Raw genomic sequence first — 22809 nt, 5'->3', positions numbered from 1 at the left:
AGCAGGTATAGATCCAAGGTGGGTGTAGCGTAGGAACTGACCATGTTCAATGAATTGATACTCAAATGAAAAGATTGGCTGATAGAAATGAGCTAATCTGGAATAGCTCCTTAAAAACCCACCCTGACTTTGCTGTCCTTCAGTGAGAAACCTATAACTGCCGCCAGCATACACCTCGGTTCCTACTCTGGTAAAATGGGGTCCCAGGATTCAAATATGGGGCAGCTTTCACTGTAAGGTCCCCATTAGGTAGACTGAAGTGCCCCTGAAATGTTAGCTGACTAATTGAATCATGCCATTAAAAGGAAGCATCCTTGATTTTCCTTCCTCTTACAGTGGTTATTTCAGAAAAATTCACCCATGTAGACTTTGTCAGTGTGAAAAAATGTTTTTTTGGTGTTTTTTTGTTTGTCTGACCAGGAATCAAACCTAGGCCCCAGGAGCCAAGTCTAAACCACCAGACCACCAGGGAATTCCCTGAAAAAGTGTTAAGGAAAGAGTAAAAAATACTATTACAGCATATAGGCATTTTTATGTATCTAGGCAGCCAGGTAAACTTCTACTTTGCTCTTACGAGGCCTTTGGGGTCATCTATATGTCTTTCAGTTGGGATAAGGCTGAAGAGAAGATGCCCCTTACGGTATTAAGTGATCCTTTAAAGGAAATAGAAGGATTTGCATAAGACCTCATACCCTTAGGTACTAAAATAACTTACTGATTCATTGTTCATTTTTACTACACACTGAGACACTTTCATTCCCCTCCCCCGTTTAAAAAAGTTGTTTCTTTGGATTACTGATATTCCAACTCTAAGAAACCTTGTTTAATTTTCAATAATTGAACAACACAAACTTTTGACAGGTATAATCTGAACCCAGTGTCCGCTTTTTCTCAAAGAGTTCCAGTTCTGACAGTGAGACATAGGTATCTAATTGGTTTAATGGTAACTAGGTTGATACTTAGGAGAAGCATTGAAGACAGGCTTTGTCTGAAAGATGAATATATCTGACAAATACTAGCCCTGTATTGGGCTTTTCAGGTGGCACTAGTGGTAAAGAACCTGCCTGCCGATGCAGGAGATGCAAGAGACACAGGTTCAGTCCCTGGGCTGGGAAGATCCCCTGGATGAGAGCATGGCAACCCACTCCAGTATTCTTGCCTGGAGAATCTCATGGACAGAGAAGCCTGGTGGGCTGCAGTTCATGAGGTCACAAAGAGGTGGAATGACTGAAGCAACTTAGCATGCACACACACAGCCCTGTCATCCCCCAGCTCTGTTGTGGTTATTTAGTTGCTAAGTTATGTCTGACTCTTGTGAACCCATAGGCTGTAGCCCACCAGGCTCCTCTGTCCATGGGATTTCCCAGGCAAGAATTCTGGAATGGGTTGCCATTTCCTTCTCCAGGGGATCTTCCTGACCCAGGGATCAAACCTACATCTCCTGGATCACCTGCATTGGCAGGAAGATTCTTTACCACCAAGCCTCATACAAAATTAAATATTGACCAGTTACCAATGGGTTCCAAGGTGCTTCAGCAAATAAACAAACATAGATAATTACCAAGTTGCTTTTCTTCATAAATATACACAATATACTTTCAGACACTAGTCAAGAGGTAGTGGCATATTTCCTTTCTTTCAATGATTCTAATTTATTTGGTTTCCTCATTTGAAATTAAAAATTGATTATTCAAAATTAATTATATAGAGAAGGCATTTTTCTAGTCTCAAGAGGGTCGCATGAATAGTATTAATAAGATTATTTTTATAGGCAATTAATTTTAAAATACTAGCTATTAATAGAAGTTTTGATAACTTTTACAAGTTTTTATGACGGGTTCAATTTTAAATCTAGTTTCTTTTGCTAGGACTCTGTTGCTAAATACACTGCATGTAAATTTACACCCCAAGATTTTCATAATTATTTTTAAAACTACTGAGCACATGTAAAATACTAGGGCTAGAACTAACCTTATATAGCTAAAGTAGTGGTTTTAGAGCAAAAATTTTTTACAAAGTAGCCATGATAAGAACCCACTTTTGAAGTCTGTGTTGAATATTAGCATTTTAAGATTCATATTTTTGAAATGGGATGGAAAATATGTTGTAGATTTTTTAAAAAAAAATCATAGGTGGCATAGGTGACCAGTTTTTATAGATGAATGAAACTAAAAGGCAATACTTCTTCAGCACTGAGGTTATCTTTAGGTTACAGAAATAATCACATACATTTCATATTTTGCAGTTATATCCAAAGATAATCACCTGCTTTCTCAAATACTGGTTGAGTATCTCCAAAAAGATACTTTCTAAAATGAAAACTGGTTTTTGCCGAATTATGCAGAGAAAGCTTCATAAAAATGTAGATTTAAATTTTTTTCTAAAGTGCAATTTTATCGTTTTGGCCTTTGAACACATACCCATTTTCAGAATAGATTTAAAGGAAGATTATAAGCAAAAGAAAGTACAGAATGACAATAGATCAGACTTGGACCAGCCTCCATAATCACATGAGCCATTTCCTTATAACAGCTCTTCAAGTTGAGCCTTGAGCAACTCAGGTATGAACTGCATGGATTTTTAAAAAACCAAATATAGTACTTATATTTTCAATTTATAGATCTTTAAATGAACTAAGTGTGGGGAGAAGTTTGTGTCAGATTAGAGATCACACTACATGGAATCAAAAGAACTAGTGTTTGAGTCCTGGTTCATTCCAAACTGTTTCCATCTCCTGCCCTTGGGTGAGTCATAGGATGTCAATTCCTTTGTTTTTGAGACAGAGATAAAAATTTGTAGGTTTTTGTGGGATTTTGGCAGCCCCAAGCCCCACATTGTTCAAGGGCCAACTGTATATGTGTGTGTGTGTGTAGTGTGTGTGTGTGTAGTGTGTGTATATGTATATATGATACAGCCATCCCACTAGTTCTCTTAGGAAAACCCTAACTAATACAGTCTTCCTGGACTAAAAAGGGTCTTTGAGGCCAGTTCCAAGGAGGGGATTTTGATTAAGCATGATGGACCATCACAGGTATCTTAGCAAGGTTGGGTGACAGATTTATATCTATATCTATATATATATATAAAACTACAAAACGAGGTAAGTGACTTCCCCTATTCTTATTCAAAGTTCACCAAATAACCTCATAATTGAACTTCCTGTGTAACTGACAACCTAAAAATATATTCAGTTGTAAAGCCGAGGACCTGACACTCAACCATAATGAAGTCCTCCCAGTAAATGCCAAACCCAGGACTCTGTCCAGATGATGGCTTGACTCGCCAAAGCGGCTTTCCTCTGCACCTCGATTAGCACAACTTCGCATCTGCAAACAACAACATCCTAAAACTTCTTGGCAAAGTATTTTCTTCAGCTGTGTTAATAGGTTTTATCAACCACCTTGATGTCTTGTTAGGTTTTGATTATTCAAACTCAAGAATGACTACAAAGGTGGCAGGGGGAAAAAAAAAAAACTATATTTTTTATTGAGAATTTCCCCAGCTATAAACTTTTAAGGCCGTCTGAGGAAGCTATAGAGCTGAGGCACAAAGTAATCCTTGTAATGCCCGTCGATGAAGCCTTTCCCGCTGTTGTGCACAAACCAGCAGGGAACATCCATTCCAAACACTCTGTCCGTCCGGTAATCCTTCTGCAGACCCCTGCAAGAGAACGTGAGCATGGTTAGGAAACAGACCAGGGCAGGGCCAGCCTGCCTGTCTGGAAAAAAGACACACAGGCTCTCCCTCTTTTTTCTGCCCCCTTCTAGCACCATCTCTGGGCTTCCCAATTGGCTTGGTGTAAAGAATCCACCGGCCAATGCAGGAGATACCAGAGACTCAGGTTCCATCCCTCGGTCGGGAAGATCCCAAGGAAACGGCAACTCACTCCAATATCCCTGCCTGGAAAATTCCATGGACAGAGGAGCCTGGCTGGCTATATCCATGAGGTGGCAAAGAGTCACACAGCCTGAGTGCACATGCAACACTGTATCTGCTAACACCCCTCCCCTCCCCATTTCCCTGAGTCCTACAAAATAACAGTCTGGGACTTGGTTTAGAAAGAGAATAAGCAGGGTGTCCTTGGAAATTCAAGTAACCTGTATAGAAATTGACCAATATAGTCCCAGGAAGGTAAGGAATGCAAATTCACTTTCTTTTTTTCTTGTTTTTCACCTTCTGCCTTTGCAGAGGGGAGGCCCAAGGATTCAGGGCCAGTCCTCTTTCTGGTCATGGGGCACAAAGGGCAAGGATACAGTGAGAACTGGCTGGCGGCTGTGTTCTCAAGGTCAGCTAGGGCTGGTATAGTCTCCAGGTTAGCTCACAGCAAGGAAGAAGCTGCCAGATTTAGCAAATAAGAACACAGGATGTCGGGACTTCCCTTGCACCCTAACTCAGGGAGCACAGTTTCCATCCCTGGTGAGGGAACTAAGACCCCACGTGCTGTGGGGCATGGCCAAAAAAAAAAAAAAAAGGGATAAATAAAAACAGGATGCCAGTTAAATTTAAACTTCAGATAAACACAACTAATGGGCTTTCCTCTTCTATTTTGCCCTGTGAGTCCAGTCCTCACAGGAGCCCCTTCTGTTCCCGTCTTACCCATCTGAGACCTACCTGGTGACAACCAGCTTTTGTCCCTTCACCTCCATGCTTGCCTCTGGCTTCTCAGGGTCCTTTCCCGGTCGCTCGTTGAAGATATGGATCTTTGGCTCATTCATGAACTGGCCTATGAGACAAGGTCGAGATGTTTATTTAATGCAACTCAAGGGGCGACAAAAGGGCAAGCTGGTCACGTGATCCGAGCTGCATTTGGGTCCCTCTCAGACTTTTGGGGATAGAAAGATGTGTTGAGAGGAAAAAGACTCAGATGGAAAGGGGTGGGTCCTTCCTAAGGGCAGAGCCATGCTGCAAACCTTGCCGTCATTAGACAATGAGGGTGATCAACTGGACCCTAAGTAAATGCGAATGCCCTGAAGGTCAGCAGCTGAGAGCACTGCTCAAACCGAAAAAACAAAGTTGGTTCATGATGCTATTTGTTGTTCAGTCGCTCAGTCGTGTCCGACTCTTTGTGACCCCATGGACTGCAGCACACCAGGCCTCCCTGTCCATCACCATCTCCTGGAGTTTGCTCATGGCCATTGAGCTCATGTCCATGCCATCCAACCATCTCCTCTGTCGCCCCCTTCTCCTCTTGCCTTCAGTCCTTCCTGGCATCAGGGTCTTTTCCAATGAGTCATCTTGCATCAGGTGACCAAAGTATTGATGCTACTATACGCTTAAATTGCCATAGTTCTTCATAAAGTAGGGAAGGTATATGTGGACACCCTGTTCATTATCACAGACTTCCTAAGCCAGTTCACTTCTTTTCAGTGAGAAAAAATCTTCAGCATAAAATTCAAAGTGTGTTCATCCGTTCTCTTTATCTGCCCAGTTGGTGATGAAAGCCCAGCCCTGGGAAAACCTTGTCTGGAGCAGCAAACAGTCCTGGCTCTAGCATGACTGAGTCGCCCTGCACTGCTTTGTTAGAAGAATCATGTGTTTTATTCTCTGTATCTTATGATATTTGATATCTTAAACACTCCATCTACCCCTCCCTGGGAAAGCCAACTATGAAAGATAGCAAAGGACTCAGCCAGGAGCCCAGCTGGAATCTTCAAAAGAACCAAGCCAGAGCCAGGCCTCTTCTCTCTGGCCTGTGAGACCCAGAGGAATCATTCCTGGGCCAGGTACCATGCAAGGAAAGACATCCTGTAGCCTAACGCCTGCTGCAATTACCAAGCCAACCAACCCCACACCACCTGGCTCTGTCTTGTCTCTGCCACAGAGTAAAGGTTTTAACCTAGACCTTGTTTCTGCTTCTGGTTCCTGACCCAAATCTGGCTTTCTCCCCATGGCCCTGCATGGCAAGATGCACTTCGTGTTTCTATGGAAACTGTGAACAGTGACAAATATTACAGTCTCTCAATAACACTGAACTCTGTGTCACTCAGGCACCTTCATAAACTAAGACTCAGGTGCAGAGTGTGTGGGTCCTCCTGAAGCCTCCACTCCATCCTGTCTCTTTTCCACATTCTAACCAAACATTCTAACCTTGAGGCAAAGTTGCTCAAGACCTAGGGTGGCCGGCCCCACACCAGCCACATGGTCCAGGGACACTTTACCTATCAGCCCATGCACGTTAGGAGAAAACTTGTTTGTAGGCGGGATGTAGATTCCCAAAAAGTCGACATTGATTGGGTGCTTCTTCCAAACACGATGAAGTAGAACAGAGAAGAATATCTCTTTATCCAGGGTGATACTCACAGTTTTCTCTTTCTTCACAGAAACAAGCACCCTAGTGGGAAGGCAGAAAGGAATTAATGACACAGCATTGTAAAACAATTATCCTCCAATTCCTGGTTCCATCCTGGGTCAGGAAGATCCCAGGAAAAGGAAATGGCCACCCACTCCAGTATCCTTGCCTGGAGAATCCCATGGACAGAGGACCCTTGTGGGCTACAGTCCATGCAGTCGCCTGCATGAGACACCTGCCAGGTGTAGAGGAAAAATAGTTAGGTCTACTGAAGCTCCCGCGTGAGCCAGATTGCCAGCTAGAGGTAAAGAGTCAGACACAACTGAGCTACTTTCACCTCACTCAAAAATTGTAAAAGAGGAATGAATGTTTCTAGAACTGACTTGCTTTATTTTTTATTGTGTTTTTTTTTTAAACACTAATTTAATATATATTTGGCTGCACTGGGTCTTAGTTACAGCTTGCAGGATCTGAGATCTCCGTTGCGGTATATGGAATCTCTTAGTTGCAGCATGTAACCTCTAGTTCCCCGACCAGGGATCGAACTCACGCCCCCTGCATTGGAAATGTGAAGTCCCTAGAACTGACTCACTTAGCAAATCATTCCTCTCCCACCCCGAACATGACTTCATTCTGCCCAGTACAACCCCCCCCCCAACCCCACCCCAGTTTTCTAAGAGCTTTAAAACGTTTTCATCACAGAATGTTGATGTATCTCCTAGCACTGGAATTCTGTCAGTGTATACGTTTCTGTATCAACAATGAACAGATACTCATGGGAAGATATTACTCATAAGACAACGTCCCAGTGTTTCTGAGCACACTCTGACACAGCTGTCTGACTTTCAGCTGACGGCTTCATTCACTTGTCCAACACGTCCTTTTTGAGTCCTTACTGTACGCCAGGTGCTAGGATAGTGCTGAGACGCACCGTGACCAAAACACACAGACTCTATTGCCAAGAGCAGGGGAAGGAAGGAACACAATCTTTTCTGAACCTCGACTTCCTCACATTTAAAATGATGATTTTGAGTTCTCTGTGTCACGGACGTCTGGGTTGGTTGATGGGATCATGGGTCGAGGTCACATCTGAGTCCGGATGTAACAGTACTTGCCTCTGATTAAGCACATGGGCCGTGTCAGACCAGGACAAGACGGATGTTCGGGATCCCCCAGTCAAGGAGATGGTCTCTGTGCTGATTTCTACCTTCACATCTTCACGCTGGAAATAAAATCCCAGTTTCCCAAAATAGGTGCTGAGTTTTTTATTCTTGGGCTTCTTGGCACCAACGAGCTGTCCGTTGACCAAAATCCCTGCAGGGAAAGAAACAAGTTTTTTTCTGTCCCATGTGCTTTTTTTTTTTTTTTTTTTTTTGGCACATGTGGGCACGATAACTCAAATGTATAAAACATGACAATATGGGAAATTATTGTTTTATTTTGCTTCAGGATTTACACATCATTTTTTCCTTTGTAATTTTCAATAATTTTTTATGGTTTAAATGAATTATATCACAACAAGTTCTGCTAGTTTATACTCAGAGTATTGTATCTATAATAGTTCAAACAAGAATATATCTATAATTAATTTATTACTATTAGAGCTTGAAGAATATAACTTGAAAAATATGCTGTGCTGTACTCAGTCATGTCCAACTCTCTGCACCCCTATGGACTATAGCACTCCAGGATCCTCTGTCCGTGGAATTCTCCAGGCAAGAATACTGGAGTGGGTTGCCATTTCCTCCTCCAGGGGATCTCCCTGACCCAGGGATCAAACCCGAGTCTCCTGCACTGGCAGGCGGGTTCTTTACCAATGCACCCCCTAGGAAGTCCTATATATACTATATGAAACACTTTTATTAAGGTAGGAAAGAAAGAAATCCAGATAAAAACAATAGCAAAGAATGATTGTGACCTAGTAGTCGAATTCAAATATAGTATATTTTTATCTTACCTAATTCTGGATCAGAAACAAGGTTGAGGATTTTTCCAGGTTCTGAGTCAATATTGAAACAAATATTCTTTTGGCTTTTTGGTAGGTAGATGATGAAGTGTGGGTCATTTTCAACTGGAAAATATACAAAGAAAATGAAACTAAGCAAAATCATAGAAAAGAAAGATTATTTTGAACAGTATTTTATTGCCAAACATCTTCAATTTCACAAGAACAAATGTTTATTGGGCTCCTATTATATGCCAGGTACTCTTCTAGGCACCAGGGACCCAGGTCCAAGCACTGTCCCCTCTTCATGGAGCTGCCATCAAGTTCTAGGTTATTATACAGAGTGGATACTCATTCTGTAGCCACACCATATGTTCTTGGCTAGAGAGAAAAATGAATAAGGGGGACTTTCCTGGTGATCCAGTGACTAAGACTCTGCCCTCCCAATGCAGGGGACCCAGGTATTATCCTTGGTCAGGAAACTAGATTCCACATGCTGCAACTAAGACCCTGTACAGCCAAATAAATAAATAATAAATAAAATATTTAGAAAAGAAAGACATAAGGAAGAAGAAACACAAGCACACACACACTATATATATACTACATATATATATGCGTAGCAGAAGGAGGTGGCAGAGGACGAGATGGTTAGATAGCATCACCGACTCAACAGACATGAATTTAAGCAAACTCCAGGAGAGAGTGAAAGACAGAGGAGCCTGGCAGGCTATAGTCCATAGGGTCACAAAGAGTTGGACATGACTTAGCAACTGAACAACAACATATATGTGTATACAGTGAATGTTTACATGAAGTACCTATATCTAACACACTGCATAAAAATAAAAAAGACATATTACCTGTTGGCTTACAAATTAGTATCGATAAATTCCAAGAGCAATCAAGAATCAAACTGTTCCCAAGAAAGTACTCTTTTGTTACTAGACACCATTGTTTTGGCTGATCTTTTTTGTTTGTTTGTTTAGCCATTCAACAAATATTTAGTGAGAAAAAAACAAATTATGTGCAAAGCTTTGAATTAGGCAGTGTTTGGTGTAGCTATAAAAGTTGTGGTCCCTACCTTCAAGATAGGAACAATTTAATGGCATGACAAAAATTCTATCTTTGAATAAACTCAGCTTTCCCTGAACTCTTCAAGTTCAACCTAAAATTCAGGACCTCTGTGTTCATCTCTGCATTGTCCAATTTTAGCAAAAATCCTACTAAGGAGGTTTAGCTAGAATCCTCCACCCTCCATATCTGATCACCTTTGTATCTTAATCAGGTTCCTGCCCCGCCCCGGCCCCCCACTAGTTGAGGTCTGATCCCTCGGCCTATCTTCAGCAAGAATCCTGTTGAAGTGAAGTGAAAGTTGCTCAGTCGTGTCTGACTCTTTGCAACCCCATGGACTATACAGTCCATAGAATTCTCTAGGCCAGAATACTGGAGTGGGTAGCCTTTCCTTTCTCCAGGGTATCTTCTCAACCCAGGGATCAAACCAAGGTCTCCCGCATTGCAGGCAGATTCTTTACCAGGGGAGCCACAAGGGAAGCCCAAGAATACTGGAGTGGGTAGCCTATCCCTTCTCCAGCAGATCTTCCTGACCCAGGAGATTGAACCGGGGTCTCCTGCATTGCAGGTGGATTCTTTACCAACTGAGCTATCAGGGAAGCCCTGTTAGGTCAGTTTAACTGGACCCCCTTTACCCACTGATGCTTCCTGTTAGTAATCTTCCATCCACTGACCCTGTTTTTGTCTATAAATGCCCAGTTTCCCACGGTGTGTTCAGAATGAGTCCAATCTCTGTACCCCACTGCAATACCCCAATGTAGTGGTACCTACATCCCCTTGAATAAAATCTTCCTTACTGTGCCTTCACAGATGTCATGACTAATCTTTTCCTTTAATAGAATATCATTTTTTCTTTCATGAAGGCAGACCCAAGCACTCATATGAGATGGAATAAAGTAAACGATAGAAAAATGACCAAAGCACAACGCTCTGGGAATGAAGATGAAAGAAGGATCAATTCCACTCAGGCAAGTGGAGAAGGACCTTATGAAAGGGTGGGCGGAGACTTCCCTGGTGGGTGAGTGGTTGAGAGTCTGCACTTCCACTGCAGAGGGCATGGGTTTGATCCCTGGTTGGTGGCAGGGGGCGGAGGGTACTAAGATCCTGCATACCATGGTGTGGCCAAAAAGACAAAACAATTGAAAGAGTTGGCTTTTGAACGAAGCCTTGAAGGTAGGAGAAGACAGGTAGGTAAAAGACATGAGCAGAGAGAGAGATTCTATCCTTGAGTGGACAGAATGGGTAAAGGTATGGAGGGAGAGAAGTTGGAGATTTGTCTGGATAGTAACTCAAGGTACCTGGAGAATGGGTTTTTGATAAGACCAAGAATGTAGGTCTTAGAGACCATGGACCACCCTGCTACAGAACAGACCTTTATTCTGTTGGGGAACTTTTAAAGGTTTTGGAGAATAAACGTAATATGATTTGACCCCATTTTAGTGGGTTGGCCAAAAAGTTCATTCAGGTTTTTTGTACAACATTACAGGAAAACCCAAACAAACGTTTTGGCTGACCCAATGTTATAATTACTGGTCTCAGTATGAATTAAGTATCAGAAAGTACACACAGGAAGATCATTTAGTAGCTAAGACAGCAGTCATTAGAGCAAGAAATGTTAAATGCAGGAACTAGCATGGTGACTTGGTTTGGGGAGGGGTGGGGAGAGAAATTCAAGAGACATCTGGTGGAAGCCACAGTATCTGGTGACCGGGTGGAGAGGAGTAATTTCACACTGTCAGGCTTTGAGCCTCAGAATTGGAGGGACTGAAGAGGAAGGCCTGAATTAGGAGCTGCAGTGGTTGTGTTCTCCAGAATAAAATCAAAAGAGCAGGGTACCGTCCAGTGAAAGGTTGCTGTTTTCCAGATACTGTCACTGAGCTCCCTGCAAACATTAACTAAGTCTCACTGCAGTCCTGCAAAGGAACAGTGACTTGCCCAAGGTCACATCACAGAGTTAGTAAGTCGCACAGCTATGACTTAAAGCCGCACTGTCTGATTACAAACTGATTCTCCCAACCATCCTGAGGTGCTCCTTCAAGTGTGTGTGGGAGCAAGACATGCAGGGTCAACTCGAGCAGAGCACAGAGTCTTGGCCTGCTCTGCACTCCTCACACCATCAAGCCCATGCTCTGTCGTCAGTAAATACTTGGTTAATTGATTTTGTGTAGGAGCTGAGCACAAGAGGGCCTCATTAAAACACAGAACCAAGGTCCCTAGCTCTAGATTTTTAAACACTGAGCAAAACTAGGACTTTCAAATACACTGTTAAAACCAAGCAAGCAAATTAACAAATAGTCCTGCAAATAATGTGATGATAATGCGGTTTTACAGGCTCCTCACGTGGCTTCCAGTGGTCATGCATGGATATGAGAGTTGGACCATAAAGAAAGCTGAGCGCCCAAGAATTGATGCTTTTGAACTGTGGTGTTGGAGAAGACTCTTGAGAATCCCTTGGACTGCAGGGAGATCCAACCAGTCCATCCTAAAGGAGATCAGTTCTGGGTGTTCATTGGAAGGACTGATGTTGAAGCTGAAACTCCAGTACTTTGGTCACCTCATGCGAAGAGCTGACTCATTTGAAAGGACCCTGATGCTGGGAAAGATTGAAGGCAGGAGGAGAAGGGGATGACAGAGGATGAGATGATTGGATGGCATCACCGACTCAATGGACATGAGTTTGGGTGGACTCCGGGAGTTGGTGATGGACAGGGAGGCCTGGCATGCTGTGGTCCATGTGGTCACAAAGAGTTGGACACGACTGAGCGACTGAACTGAACAGGTGGCTCAGTGGTAAAGAATGTGCCTGCCAATGGAGGAGAGGCAGGAGATGCAGGTTCCATCCCACAGTCAAGAAGATCCCCTGGAGAGGGAAATAGCAACCCACTCCAGTATTCTTGCCTGGGAAATCCCACAGACAGAGGAGCCTGGCGGGTTACACTCCATGGGGTTGCAAACAGTGGGACATGATTTAGCCACTAAACAATAACAACAGTGCAACTCTACAGGAAATAACATTCAAATAGTTTTGATCCTAAGATGGATAGCTTCACCTGTTTATTGAGTGGCTATTACATGCTAGCTCTTTAAAGATGGTTTCACATTTCGTCAACAACCCAGTCATGTATAGAATCATGATGCCTGTTTTCATGATAAAGGACGTGAAGTGCTGACTGTTAAGTAATGCAAGTTCACGTGAGTGTCATGAACAATCTCCAAAGAGAATGTCCTTTCCACGGATACCCGTTGGCCCTCCCCACACGAGAGGTGCATCTCTTCCACCCCAGAGCGTTCATCCTCTTACCTCTCATCACATGTGGCGGAGGGGTTGACTCAAGCACCTGAGCACCGACAGCAGGCATTGGGACCCTTGGCGCTGGCGAAGGGTTGACCCACGATGGGACTGAATTTGGGGTCACTTTGCTGCCGTGATACAGGGCACCTGCGTGGAGAAAACTGTATCCATTCATTTCTGGGTTTACTTTTCCATAGAAGCTGCTTAAAATTTTAAGAATCGGATTTATGCAGACCAACGCCAGCGGTTCTCAGCTAGATTTTTCTAGAATTATTTTTATTTCTGGGTTCTCTCTCTTTCAGCTCCATGTGTCATCATGAATGAAATTTGTTGTAACTATTTAAAGAAGGTGAGAATTTTTTAATGTTGATTTAAATAATGTGTGAAGGGAGTACACAGATTTTCAGAATTTCTTTGGAAGACAAGTGAGCAAACATGTTCAAAGATGGCAGCGATAAACTGTTGCCGAAGTCAGCTGGCAGGAAGGTCACCTGGATTGGGTGGAGGACACCCAGTTGAAGGACACTGGATTGGGACGAGGAGACGGGCTAGCGATGAAGAGAGGAGGGGATGGAGGACCTTGCTGCAGGATAAGAAAACCGACCAGAATAATTCTTCTCCAGGTAGGGAGACTCACCTGAACAGCAGGAATGGTCCTGCGGAGGGGAGTCTGCTAGCATGCGTTCATCCCCGGCCTCATTCTCAATCACCATCGCCGTGAGGGGGGTCACTATGTGGTGATCCAGAGACATCTGCAGGATCGTCTTTGTAATTTTCCTTTTCACAGCAGCTGTAGGAGCCAGGCTCCTATGTTCGGGAAACAGAAACATTGGACAGCATCACAAGATCGAATTCCGCCACTTCTGGGGTCAACCAGGACTCTGGGGGCCACGAAGGAAAGCAGAACGAGCTGGCTTCATGAAGCTTAGTGTTTTACCTAGTTATGTACCCTTAAGGAATTTTTTTTTTTAGAAATTTTTAAAATTTCTTCTTTTATTTTTTAATTGGTGAAAAATTGTTTTACTATGCTGTGTTTCTTATTGCATATAGCAATGAGAATCAGTCATAATGATATTTATATATATATATATATCCCCTCCCTTTTGAGCCTCCATCTTGGAACTTTTTAAACAGATTATGATTATTATTTTCTTTTTAGTGAAGTACAGTTGATTTACATTGTTACTTTCTTTTTTTTGATAGATCTCAAATTTATTTTTACAAATGTTCCTCATTAAATTAGCAATAACAACAAAAATATATGAATTTTTTTATTAACAATACTTGTCCTTAGGAGAGTCATTTTTTTTTTTTTTGAGTTTTCTGGAAATTAGTCATTTTTACTCTTTTTTAATGTACTTTTTAACTGGAGTATAATTGCTTTACAGTGTTGTGTTAATTTCTGCTGTACAGGAAAGTGATTCAGTTACACATACATATACACACACATATATATACATTTATATTCTTTTTTAAAGTATTCTTTTCCATGATGGTTTATTATAGGATACTGAATATAGTTCTCTGTGCCAGACAGTAGGGCCTTGTTGTTTATCCATTCTATGTGGAACAGGTTACATTTGCTAGCCCCCACCTCCCAAACTCCTCCTCCGTCCCCACCCGACTCAATCCCCCTTGGTGACCACACATCCAGACTATTTTTCAGAGCAGTTTCATACTCACAGTGAAACTGAGCAGAACGTAGAGATTTTATAGCTACTCCCTGCCCCTCCCCCCACGCGATAGCCTCCCCCGTCTCAGCATCTCCCATTAGAAGCGGGTACATGTGTCAAATCGATACATCTACATCTACATGTCCTCATCACCCAAAGTCCACAGCTGACATTAGGGGTCATGCTTGTGCTGTACATTCTGTGGGTCTGGACCAATGCCTAACAACAGGTATCCATCATTACAGTGTCAAGCAGAGTAGTTTCACGGTCTTAACCCCCACCCCCCGCGCATCCTTCCTGCTCCCCACGAGCTGGCAACCACTGATTTGTTTAAGGGATTGTTTTTAAAAAAAAAATCAATGTTTAACTTCAGCACCAATTTGCTATATCCCTTTAAATTACCCAGTTGCCTTTCTAAAGGGGAGGAGACATTGCTCACTCACTCTAAAGCCACAGCTTACAATCTTGTGTCTGTTTTATAATCTTATTGACATCATGGATTTTTTGAGTATAGTTATACATCTATACTTCATTTTTCCCAAATTCATTCAGACCAGTCTGCTCCCCCTTCGCAAGAATCTGATCAAATAGGTGGAGGGGCTAAGGAGCAGTCACTTTCCTCACCAAAGACCGACCCCAACCCCACCCCATAATCCTGATGGTGGTCAAAGAAACAGACATTGCTCTAGAAACATCGTTTTTGTGTTGGAGCATTTAAACACCAGTCAGCTGAGAAGCCAGAGATGAAACAGTATCTATAGGAAGTCCTTAGGTAATATCAGAATTGCAATAACCTTAAATTTCTCTTTGGACATTAACTATTTTCAGGAGTGAATGCAAATGAATTCATGATACCCACTGCAATGAGATGGTTGAACCTCACAGACATCATATGGAGTGCAAGAAGCAAGAAACAAAAGAATACAGTTTGTATCACTGTAAGAACTTTTGTCATAGACAACTAATAGTGACAGATGTCAGAAGAGTGATTTCTACTCAAGGCGAGAGGTAGGTGTTGAGTGTGAAGAAGAATGAAGGAGACTCAGAGATGAAAGAAGTGCTCTGAAACTGGATCCAGTACTGATGACATGGGTGACGTAGTTAAAATTCATTAAACTGTACATTTAAAATCAATGCACATCACACGCTTTACTGTATGCTTGTTATCCATCAAGAAAAAAGATAGTGAACCCTGCTTTAGTTAAGAGTGCTTGCATGCATACATGCCAGGTTACTTCAGTTGTGTCCGATTCTTTGTGACTCTATGGACTGTAGCCTGCCAGGCTCCTCTGTCCGTGGGATTCTCCAGGCAAAAATACTGGAGTGGGTTGCCAACCCAGAGATCAAACTCACGTCTTTTATGTCTCCTGCATTTGCACGTGAGTTCTTTACAACTAGTGCCATCCGGGAAGCCCCAAAAGTGCTTGAAACCAGTGGAAATGAATACTCCAAACCCTGAAATAATTTGCTGCCTTTCTTGGTTCCAAAGTCTTTTTTGTCTGTGATGTCAAGTAATCTCAGCTAACCTTTTGCAAATCCCTGTGGCATATGGTCTTCTTACCGTTCAGCTAGAAGTTGGTTGATGGTCAGATAGGCCCACAATTTCCTGGTGAAATCAGGATCTGCATGCTTGTCCTTGGATAGAAAATCCTCCAAGCCATCCATCTCAGCCAGGGTTTCCAAGACTAACTCTGCGTTGGCCTAGACGGTGGAAGGACACCAGGGGAGTGGAACTGTAGTTAAGCAGTTCACATTTTCTAAAGGACCTACTGTGAGTGAGTCAGGGTAGCAGGCAACTTGCAGAGGGATGCAAAATGATCCAAAAGAACACACAAGAGGAAGTAAGTGCCAACCTCTGGGCTCTGGGCTTGGGTTTCAGAAGAAAGAGGTAAGGATTTACACCATAGTTGGGAAGATGGCACAGGTGTTCTCAGGAACTTCCTTTTCACTTTTTGCTTTTATTCTACTAAGTGGTTCTTGGAATTCTGCTATCAGCCTGTTAATATACAAGATGTACCCAGGAGATAATTAATATTTTTAGAATTAGCAGATAAGCAAAAGTACCGAAGTTGCCGTGATAATGCTCTGTAACTGCCCCAATTTCTCAGGGTCCACTTTCCCAGCCACCACGATCTCTGAGCCTCCAAAATAGTTATGGAAACTGTTCTGAGTGACGTCTGTGACTGATGTTTGGGGATAGTTAAACTGAACATTCCGGAGCAAGGGAGTTGAGACCTGGTTGTAGAATTTCTACAATTCATTAAAAAAAAAAAAAAGAAACAGAGAAATCATTATTTTCACACCACATTACAAATCTGAAGCATTTTTCTCTGAGATTCTTCAAGTGCTTAGTATTCTTCCAAGATCTCTGTGGAAAGCTATGGAAAATTCTCATAGTTATTACATGATCTGAAATAGAGATGACCAGGGCTTGTGAAGATTACTCTGGGTTCAAGAGCCCAGCACTTTTTCTTTCTGTTATGATGAGCATGAAAAGCTCATGGACACTCATAATAACATAAGTCATCTGGGTGGATATCCCTAAATTAGAACCTGTCTCTTACCTGTCCCCAGGTTTATATACAGTACCTCCTATTGATACATGGTACTTGGTACCAACAGAGGGTAGGGTAAAATACATTCTTTTTCTCCTTAATCTTTTTTTGGTCCATTTAGTCAAAATAAACAAGTGATGCATACATATCCTTTATATTTAAGGAAACAAACGCTATAGTTGGCTTTGTGTTACATTATAAAACGCTGATTTCCAAGATGCCAATATACTTTTTCTTTTTTTAAAAAAAATTTCTTGGCATGTAGGTTAGTTGCCCAACTAGGGATTGAACTTGCACCCCTTTCATTGAAAGCACAGTCTTAACCCCTGGACTACCAGGGAAGTCCCAGTGCCAATGTACTTTCAAGGAAGAACAGTTCTCTTGACAAGTAGCGGGACTGGAGAGATTCAAGAAACTTTGATGGTGCTTCCCAAGACATGTTCAGGGACTAGGGACCTTTGTACCATCAACTGCCTCTCATCTCACTGTTACAGCAGATATACAAGTGGGGGTGGGGTGCACGAGAAAGGAGCTAACACAGCTGAAATAATGACAATTTTTACTTGAATTCAGCCATCTTCTTTTAGGCATCAGATATTGCCAGCTGAATGATTTTGAGTGAACAATGACCAAAAAAGGAACAGAAAACAAAGTCACCTTGAGTTGGACAGAAGTGTCCTGGTTTCCGTAAATCCTTTGTGCGATCCCACGGTTGTCATTGGAGAGTCTCTTCAAAAAGTCATAGTCCACATCAAATCCTATCCCCAAACTGAACAAGGAGATGTTGTCTTGTATGTTCTGCTTCACATTCTTTTGGATTTTTGACAGTTTCAGTTCACCTAAAGTTGATGTGGACAGGAAGGAAAGGAATGAGGAGGCAATGGCACAAAATTTTGGGAACATCCATGGAAGGCAGTTTGGCAAAATTCGTCCAAATTAAAAATGCACTTATGCTTCGACGTAGCTACATTGAGGAGATAAGACACTGCACTAATATGTATCTATCAGCAATCCTCCTAGCATAGACTCAAATTCAAATGCAAGTTTTCCCAGATTGTGGAGGTGAAGCTGAGGCATTCAGCATCCCCTCCCAAACATCTAGAGGCTGTTTGAAGTGGGGTGAGTGTTTCAGGGTCAAACGAACTCTTCTTTTAGGAAGCATGGGTTTAAACTGGTTTAGTGCTGTCTGTATGCTCAGTTGCTATGTTGCGTCTGACTCTTTGCAAACCCCCGGCCTGTAGCCCGCCAGCCTCCTCTGTCCATGGCATTTCCCAGGCAAGAAGACTAGAGTGGGTTTGCCATTTCCTGGTCCAGGGGATCTTCCCGACCCAGACACTGAACCTGTGTCTCTTGCATCTCCTGAATTGACAGGCAGATTCTATACCATTATGCCATTTGGGAAGCCCAAGCGGGTTTAGACACTCAGGCAAATGCCGTTCGAGTTCCCATTTTAAGACAATCACGTTCCCAAGGAACAGCAGGAAAAATACGCACCACTAAAATGGAAAGAGTACTTACCTACTGTTGGATCCCCATCAGACACCAAGATGATCAGCGAGACAGAGTTGGGGTCCAACATTCCCAAGTTATTGGCTTCATTCAAAATAAAGATGGCCCGCAGCAGGGCTTCGTTGATATTTGTGCCTGGGAAAGCCAGAGAATGTGCTGGTCTGTTATATACTCTGAGTTTCCACAGAAACAACCACCTTTTGCCTTGAGCCCAGGTTCATCTGTCTGGTGATGACTTACATGTAGTTCATTCAGTATCCAAATCATTCAACTGCTTTCCAAATTTTGCCCAGACTGGTCCAGATCCCCCAGTGGAGTAAAATATTCACTTTGTATTAATAGTGAACAGTTCCTTTAGAGATGAAGTAACCCTTTCAAAGCACCAGTCATTTTGTTAACCACCAACGTGAAGTTACCTATTCAGCACTTGACATATTTGGATACTGTTCTGCAGACAATTATGTGTTATTCTATGTGTTTTTCCCCCTTTTAAAATTGAAGTTTAGCGGACATACAATGTTGTGTTAGTTTCTGCTGTACAGCAAAATAATTAAGTTTTATATATATATATATATATATACATATAATACACATTCTTTTTTGTGTTCTTTTCCATTATGGCTTATCACAGGATATTGAAGATAGTTCCCTGTGCTATACAGTAGTAGGCCTTGTTGTTTATCCATTCTATAAATAACAGTTTGCATCTGTTAATGCCAAACTCTCAATCCATCCCTGCCCCACTCCGCTTCCCCTTGGCAATCACAAGTCTCTTCTGTATGTCTGAGTCCGTTTCTTAGATAAGTTCACTTATGTCATATTTTAGTGATATCACATGGTATTTGTCTTTCTCTTACTGTGTGAGTCATAAGAAAGCTAGTGTCACTTACTGACACCGTTTTCTGAGGACAGAATGGTTAAAAATGTGGGGGGGATGGGGTATGCATTATGCTTTCACCACGCACTTAGTATGCATTGTTTAATAATAAATGTATATTAAGGCAAAGGCCACTGGGGTAAGGAATCGTATTTCTCAACTGATTCTCATATTTCTCAGGACTCCACTGAATCCTGTGGGAGTTTCTCACTGGGCTTTAGGCTAAACCTACTCACCTCCACTGGGCTGGATTTTCTCAATGTAATTCTTGGCATCTGCAACCTGTGTTTTAGTAGCTGAGACTAAATCGTTTCTCCAGGTTCGAACATTGTGGTTGAAATCAACCACGGAGAAATGGTCTTCAGTTCGCAGGTCATCCAAAATGGTCTTCATTGCTTCCACCGTCTATTTCGAGAGAGAATGGAGAACGGTCTTAGTACATACTCTCTAAACCTAAGAAGAAATGAGGAAGCCCAATCATTCATCATTTTAAGCACTGGTTCGAGCTATGGTTCTCCCACGAACCTCATAAATCCGCCTCTGTCAACACAGATCTAACAGTCTCCTAGTCCATCCGAACATGTATACTGAAAGTTTTACTGTCTTGTTTTGTCATGCATGACCAGTCTCACCCACCTGACTTTATACTGAGAATCCTGAGCCTCAGATGTCCCCTTTGTGGTGCCTGAAAATCAAATGTATTTCTCAAGTCCCTCTACTCAGCGTTCTCACGCATTAATTCCTGCTTCTCATCTGCTTCCTCTTCAGACCACCAACACCTCCCTCTTCCTATCTCAGCTGATGACCTGGAATCCTACTTCACTGAGAAATGGAAGTCATCAGATTTCTACAACCCCTGTCACCATAAACCTCATCCCCTGCCAGGATCTGTGCCCATACACTTCGCCCTGATGCCTGGTAATGCAGAAGAACTAGGAGAAGCATTTCTGCCTAATGCAAATCCATCCACTGGTGAGCTAGGTTGGGCTCTCTCTCACCTACTGAAAGGCATGGCTCTGGCGTCTGTCCTCTGCCTCTCCTGCATCATACATTTCACTCTATTGGTACATCTCCATACATACAATAACGCCATCATTTCTCATGCCTTTAGAAACCTTGAATGTACCCATTTCCCCCATTTCTCAGTTTCCCTTTGCAATAAAATTCCTTGAAAAAATAGTAAGCAAACTGTCTCCAAATCTTCTTTTCCTGTTCTCTCTGAAGCCCACTCTGTTCAGGTTTTCACCATCATCCCTCCACTGAAACTGTGCTCATCAAGACTGTTGCTAAATCCAATGGACTCTTCTCATCTCATCAGACCCAATCTGAGCAGCATTTGGACCAACCAGTCACATTGCTGCCCTCATACAACTTCCTCATCTTCTTCCAGAACCTCGAATGCTCTTGGTTTTCTCCTCCTCTCATTGGTTGCTTTTTCTTCTTCAATGTATATATTATTTCGGCTGCACTGAGTATAAGCTGCAGCACGTGGAATCTTAGGTCTTCACTGCAGCACGTGGGATCGTTAGTTGCAGCATGCAGGATATAGTTCCCTGACCAGGGATCGAACCCCAGTCACCTGCACTGGGACCACGGAGTCTTAGCCCCTGGGCCACAAGGAGAGTTGCTGGCTTAGTCTTCTTTGCTGATTCCTCCTCTTCTCCCCAAATTATCCTAGTTACTGGGATAGTGTAAGGCTCACTCTTTGTTTTCTTCTCTTATCTATACTTCCCCCTTGGTGTTCTCACCTGGTCTCATTGTTATGAGTACCTTCTACACACTGGTGGCTCCTAAGTGCATATCTCACTCAATTCCTCACTTCTGAACACCAGACTTGCAGAGCCAATAGCCTGCTTGATGTGTCATGTCCACTGGGCATGTAACAGTCATGTCAAACTTCAGTGGTGAGCTAAGTGCCTGACGCAAGACAGGTGCTTAATAAATACTTGTTAAATGAGGGAAGGAAGGAACAAATAAACTGTTGCATTAGGGCAGTGGTTCTCAAATGAGGATAATTTTCTCCCCAGGGGACAAGTGACAATGTCTGAAGACACTTTTGTAAGTGTGGAGGGGGAGAAGACCACCTTCTTTCTCATTCTTTTCTTTATTTTGAATTTTATTTATTTATATTTGGCTGTGCTGTGTCTTTGTTGCTGTGCGCAGGCTTTCTCTAGTTGCAGTTTGCAGGTTAGCTGCCTCGCAGCATGTGGGATCTTCCCAGATCAGGGATCGAACCCACATCTCCTGCACTGTAGGGCCAATTCTTAGCCATTCTTAGCCACTGGACCACCAGGGAAGCCCTCTGTAGACATCTTTGATTGTCATGACCAGGAGGGTGAGTTCCATGGCATCTAGTGAATAGATGTTGCTAAAAATCCTACAATCTTCAGTGTGGTCCCCCGACACAGAATTTATCAGCCCCGAATGTCACAAGTGCCACTGCTGAGAACCTGGTGATAGGTAGGCAGGGCCAAATCTTTTCCCTCTTTAGGATCCTAGAACAGTAGTGAACACTTGGGTGGTCACAAATGATTGTTAAATGAATGGAGAGTCATTGGTTGGTTCAAACTGGTTGAATGGGTGGATTGATGAGGAAAATAAAGGATGTCCTTGATCACAATTGCACCTACACCATTAACACTGAAGGAGCCTATGTGGAACTCCAAACTGGAAGGCATGAGACGGAATGATCACCCTCAAGGAATTACAACATAATTAGAAAAACTGTGCATTAAACATTTTCAAAGTTATTCATGCACAATGGCAAGATATTAGTCTAAAACGTCATGCAGGAGAACCAAAGGAATATGAAGCAGAAGCCTGAGCAGAGTGAGAAGAGGTTATACGGCAGCGAAATTTTTCAAAAAGGCGGGTTTTGAGATAAATTTCTCCTGTAAGTCACCCAGCCTGTGTTACTTTGTGAGCAGCCTGAACTAAGACTAGCTCTAGGGGGAAGGGGCCTCAAACAACTGCACCATCATGAGGAGATCAGAGAAGGCAGGGTGTCCTGGGTACCACTGCAACCCAGGGCTACTCACTTGTTTCATTTTAATTCCCCACATTGAGCCACTAACGTCGATGACAAACAGGATGTTTTTGGGAATTGGATCCATGTTCTCAGGAGCAAAGAAGTGGACAAAATATCCATTAAATACCTGAAAAACAGGACATATGTGTGAGCTGAACCATTACCAGTGTTTGGCATGTAGGAGGATGGGGGATCTGGGGACTGAGAAGGGAGCGGAGACCATGGGGAGCAGGAGGCAGGACGGCCGTAAAGAACAGAGGCTTGGCTACGTCCATCTCTCCTTTCTTCCGGTGCCTGCTCCGTCCTTTTCCGAAAGGGCCCAGCATCTCCGCAGTTTACCTCCCAGAGCATTTCCCTGGGGGTTTATTCAACAAGAAACAGATCTTTGGCTCAGGGAGGGCTGGCCCCTGAGAGTTGTTTGCACCCACCTGAAGTTCCCCAACCTTCTCCTCTCTGTTCACATCATACATCACCACCAGGTCACCATCGACCATCGTCTCTGAGCAGTTGAGGCATTTTCTCTGTTGTGCGACCGTGGGCTTGAAGGCAACGTGTGCCTGGAAAGAG

The 22809-nt window shown here is 42.9% G+C and overlaps 1 protein-coding gene and 1 long non-coding RNA gene across 2 annotated transcripts in view; one reads left to right on the top strand and one right to left on the bottom strand.

Moving 5' to 3' along the window:
- Window positions 1-3465: 3465 nt before the first annotated feature.
- The window catches only part of ITIH2 (inter-alpha-trypsin inhibitor heavy chain 2), a 30773-nt gene continuing 11429 nt past the window's right edge, over window positions 3466-22809 (bottom strand). Inside the window, exons 8-21 of the mRNA XM_070471943.1 lie at window positions 22671-22799; window positions 22253-22369; window positions 19451-19619; window positions 18347-18472; window positions 17486-17667; window positions 16338-16523; window positions 15835-15974; window positions 13238-13407; window positions 12610-12747; window positions 8247-8360; window positions 7405-7603; window positions 6159-6331; window positions 4612-4723; window positions 3466-3660 (exon numbers count right to left, since the gene is read on the bottom strand). Coding sequence (XP_070328044.1) covers window positions 3513-3660; window positions 4612-4723; window positions 6159-6331; window positions 7405-7603; window positions 8247-8360; window positions 12610-12747; window positions 13238-13407; window positions 15835-15974; window positions 16338-16523; window positions 17486-17667; window positions 18347-18472; window positions 19451-19619; window positions 22253-22369; window positions 22671-22799 — 2103 coding nt within the window. The 3' untranslated portion in view covers window positions 3466-3512. The remainder of the gene's footprint in view (window positions 3661-4611; window positions 4724-6158; window positions 6332-7404; window positions 7604-8246; window positions 8361-12609; window positions 12748-13237; window positions 13408-15834; window positions 15975-16337; window positions 16524-17485; window positions 17668-18346; window positions 18473-19450; window positions 19620-22252; window positions 22370-22670; window positions 22800-22809) is intronic.
- On the top strand, window positions 12745-15761 carry LOC139036552 (uncharacterized). The gene is made up of 2 exons (XR_011489339.1): window positions 12745-13223; window positions 15102-15761. It is a non-coding gene; the product is annotated as an uncharacterized lncRNA (long non-coding RNA).

This window comes from Odocoileus virginianus, chromosome 9 (assembly GCF_023699985.2).
Source record: "Odocoileus virginianus isolate 20LAN1187 ecotype Illinois chromosome 9, Ovbor_1.2, whole genome shotgun sequence".
Taxonomy (NCBI): Eukaryota; Metazoa; Chordata; class Mammalia; order Artiodactyla; family Cervidae; genus Odocoileus; species Odocoileus virginianus.
Note: the sequence above shows the minus strand (reverse complement) of the source record. Positions and strands in the feature narration are given on the sequence as shown.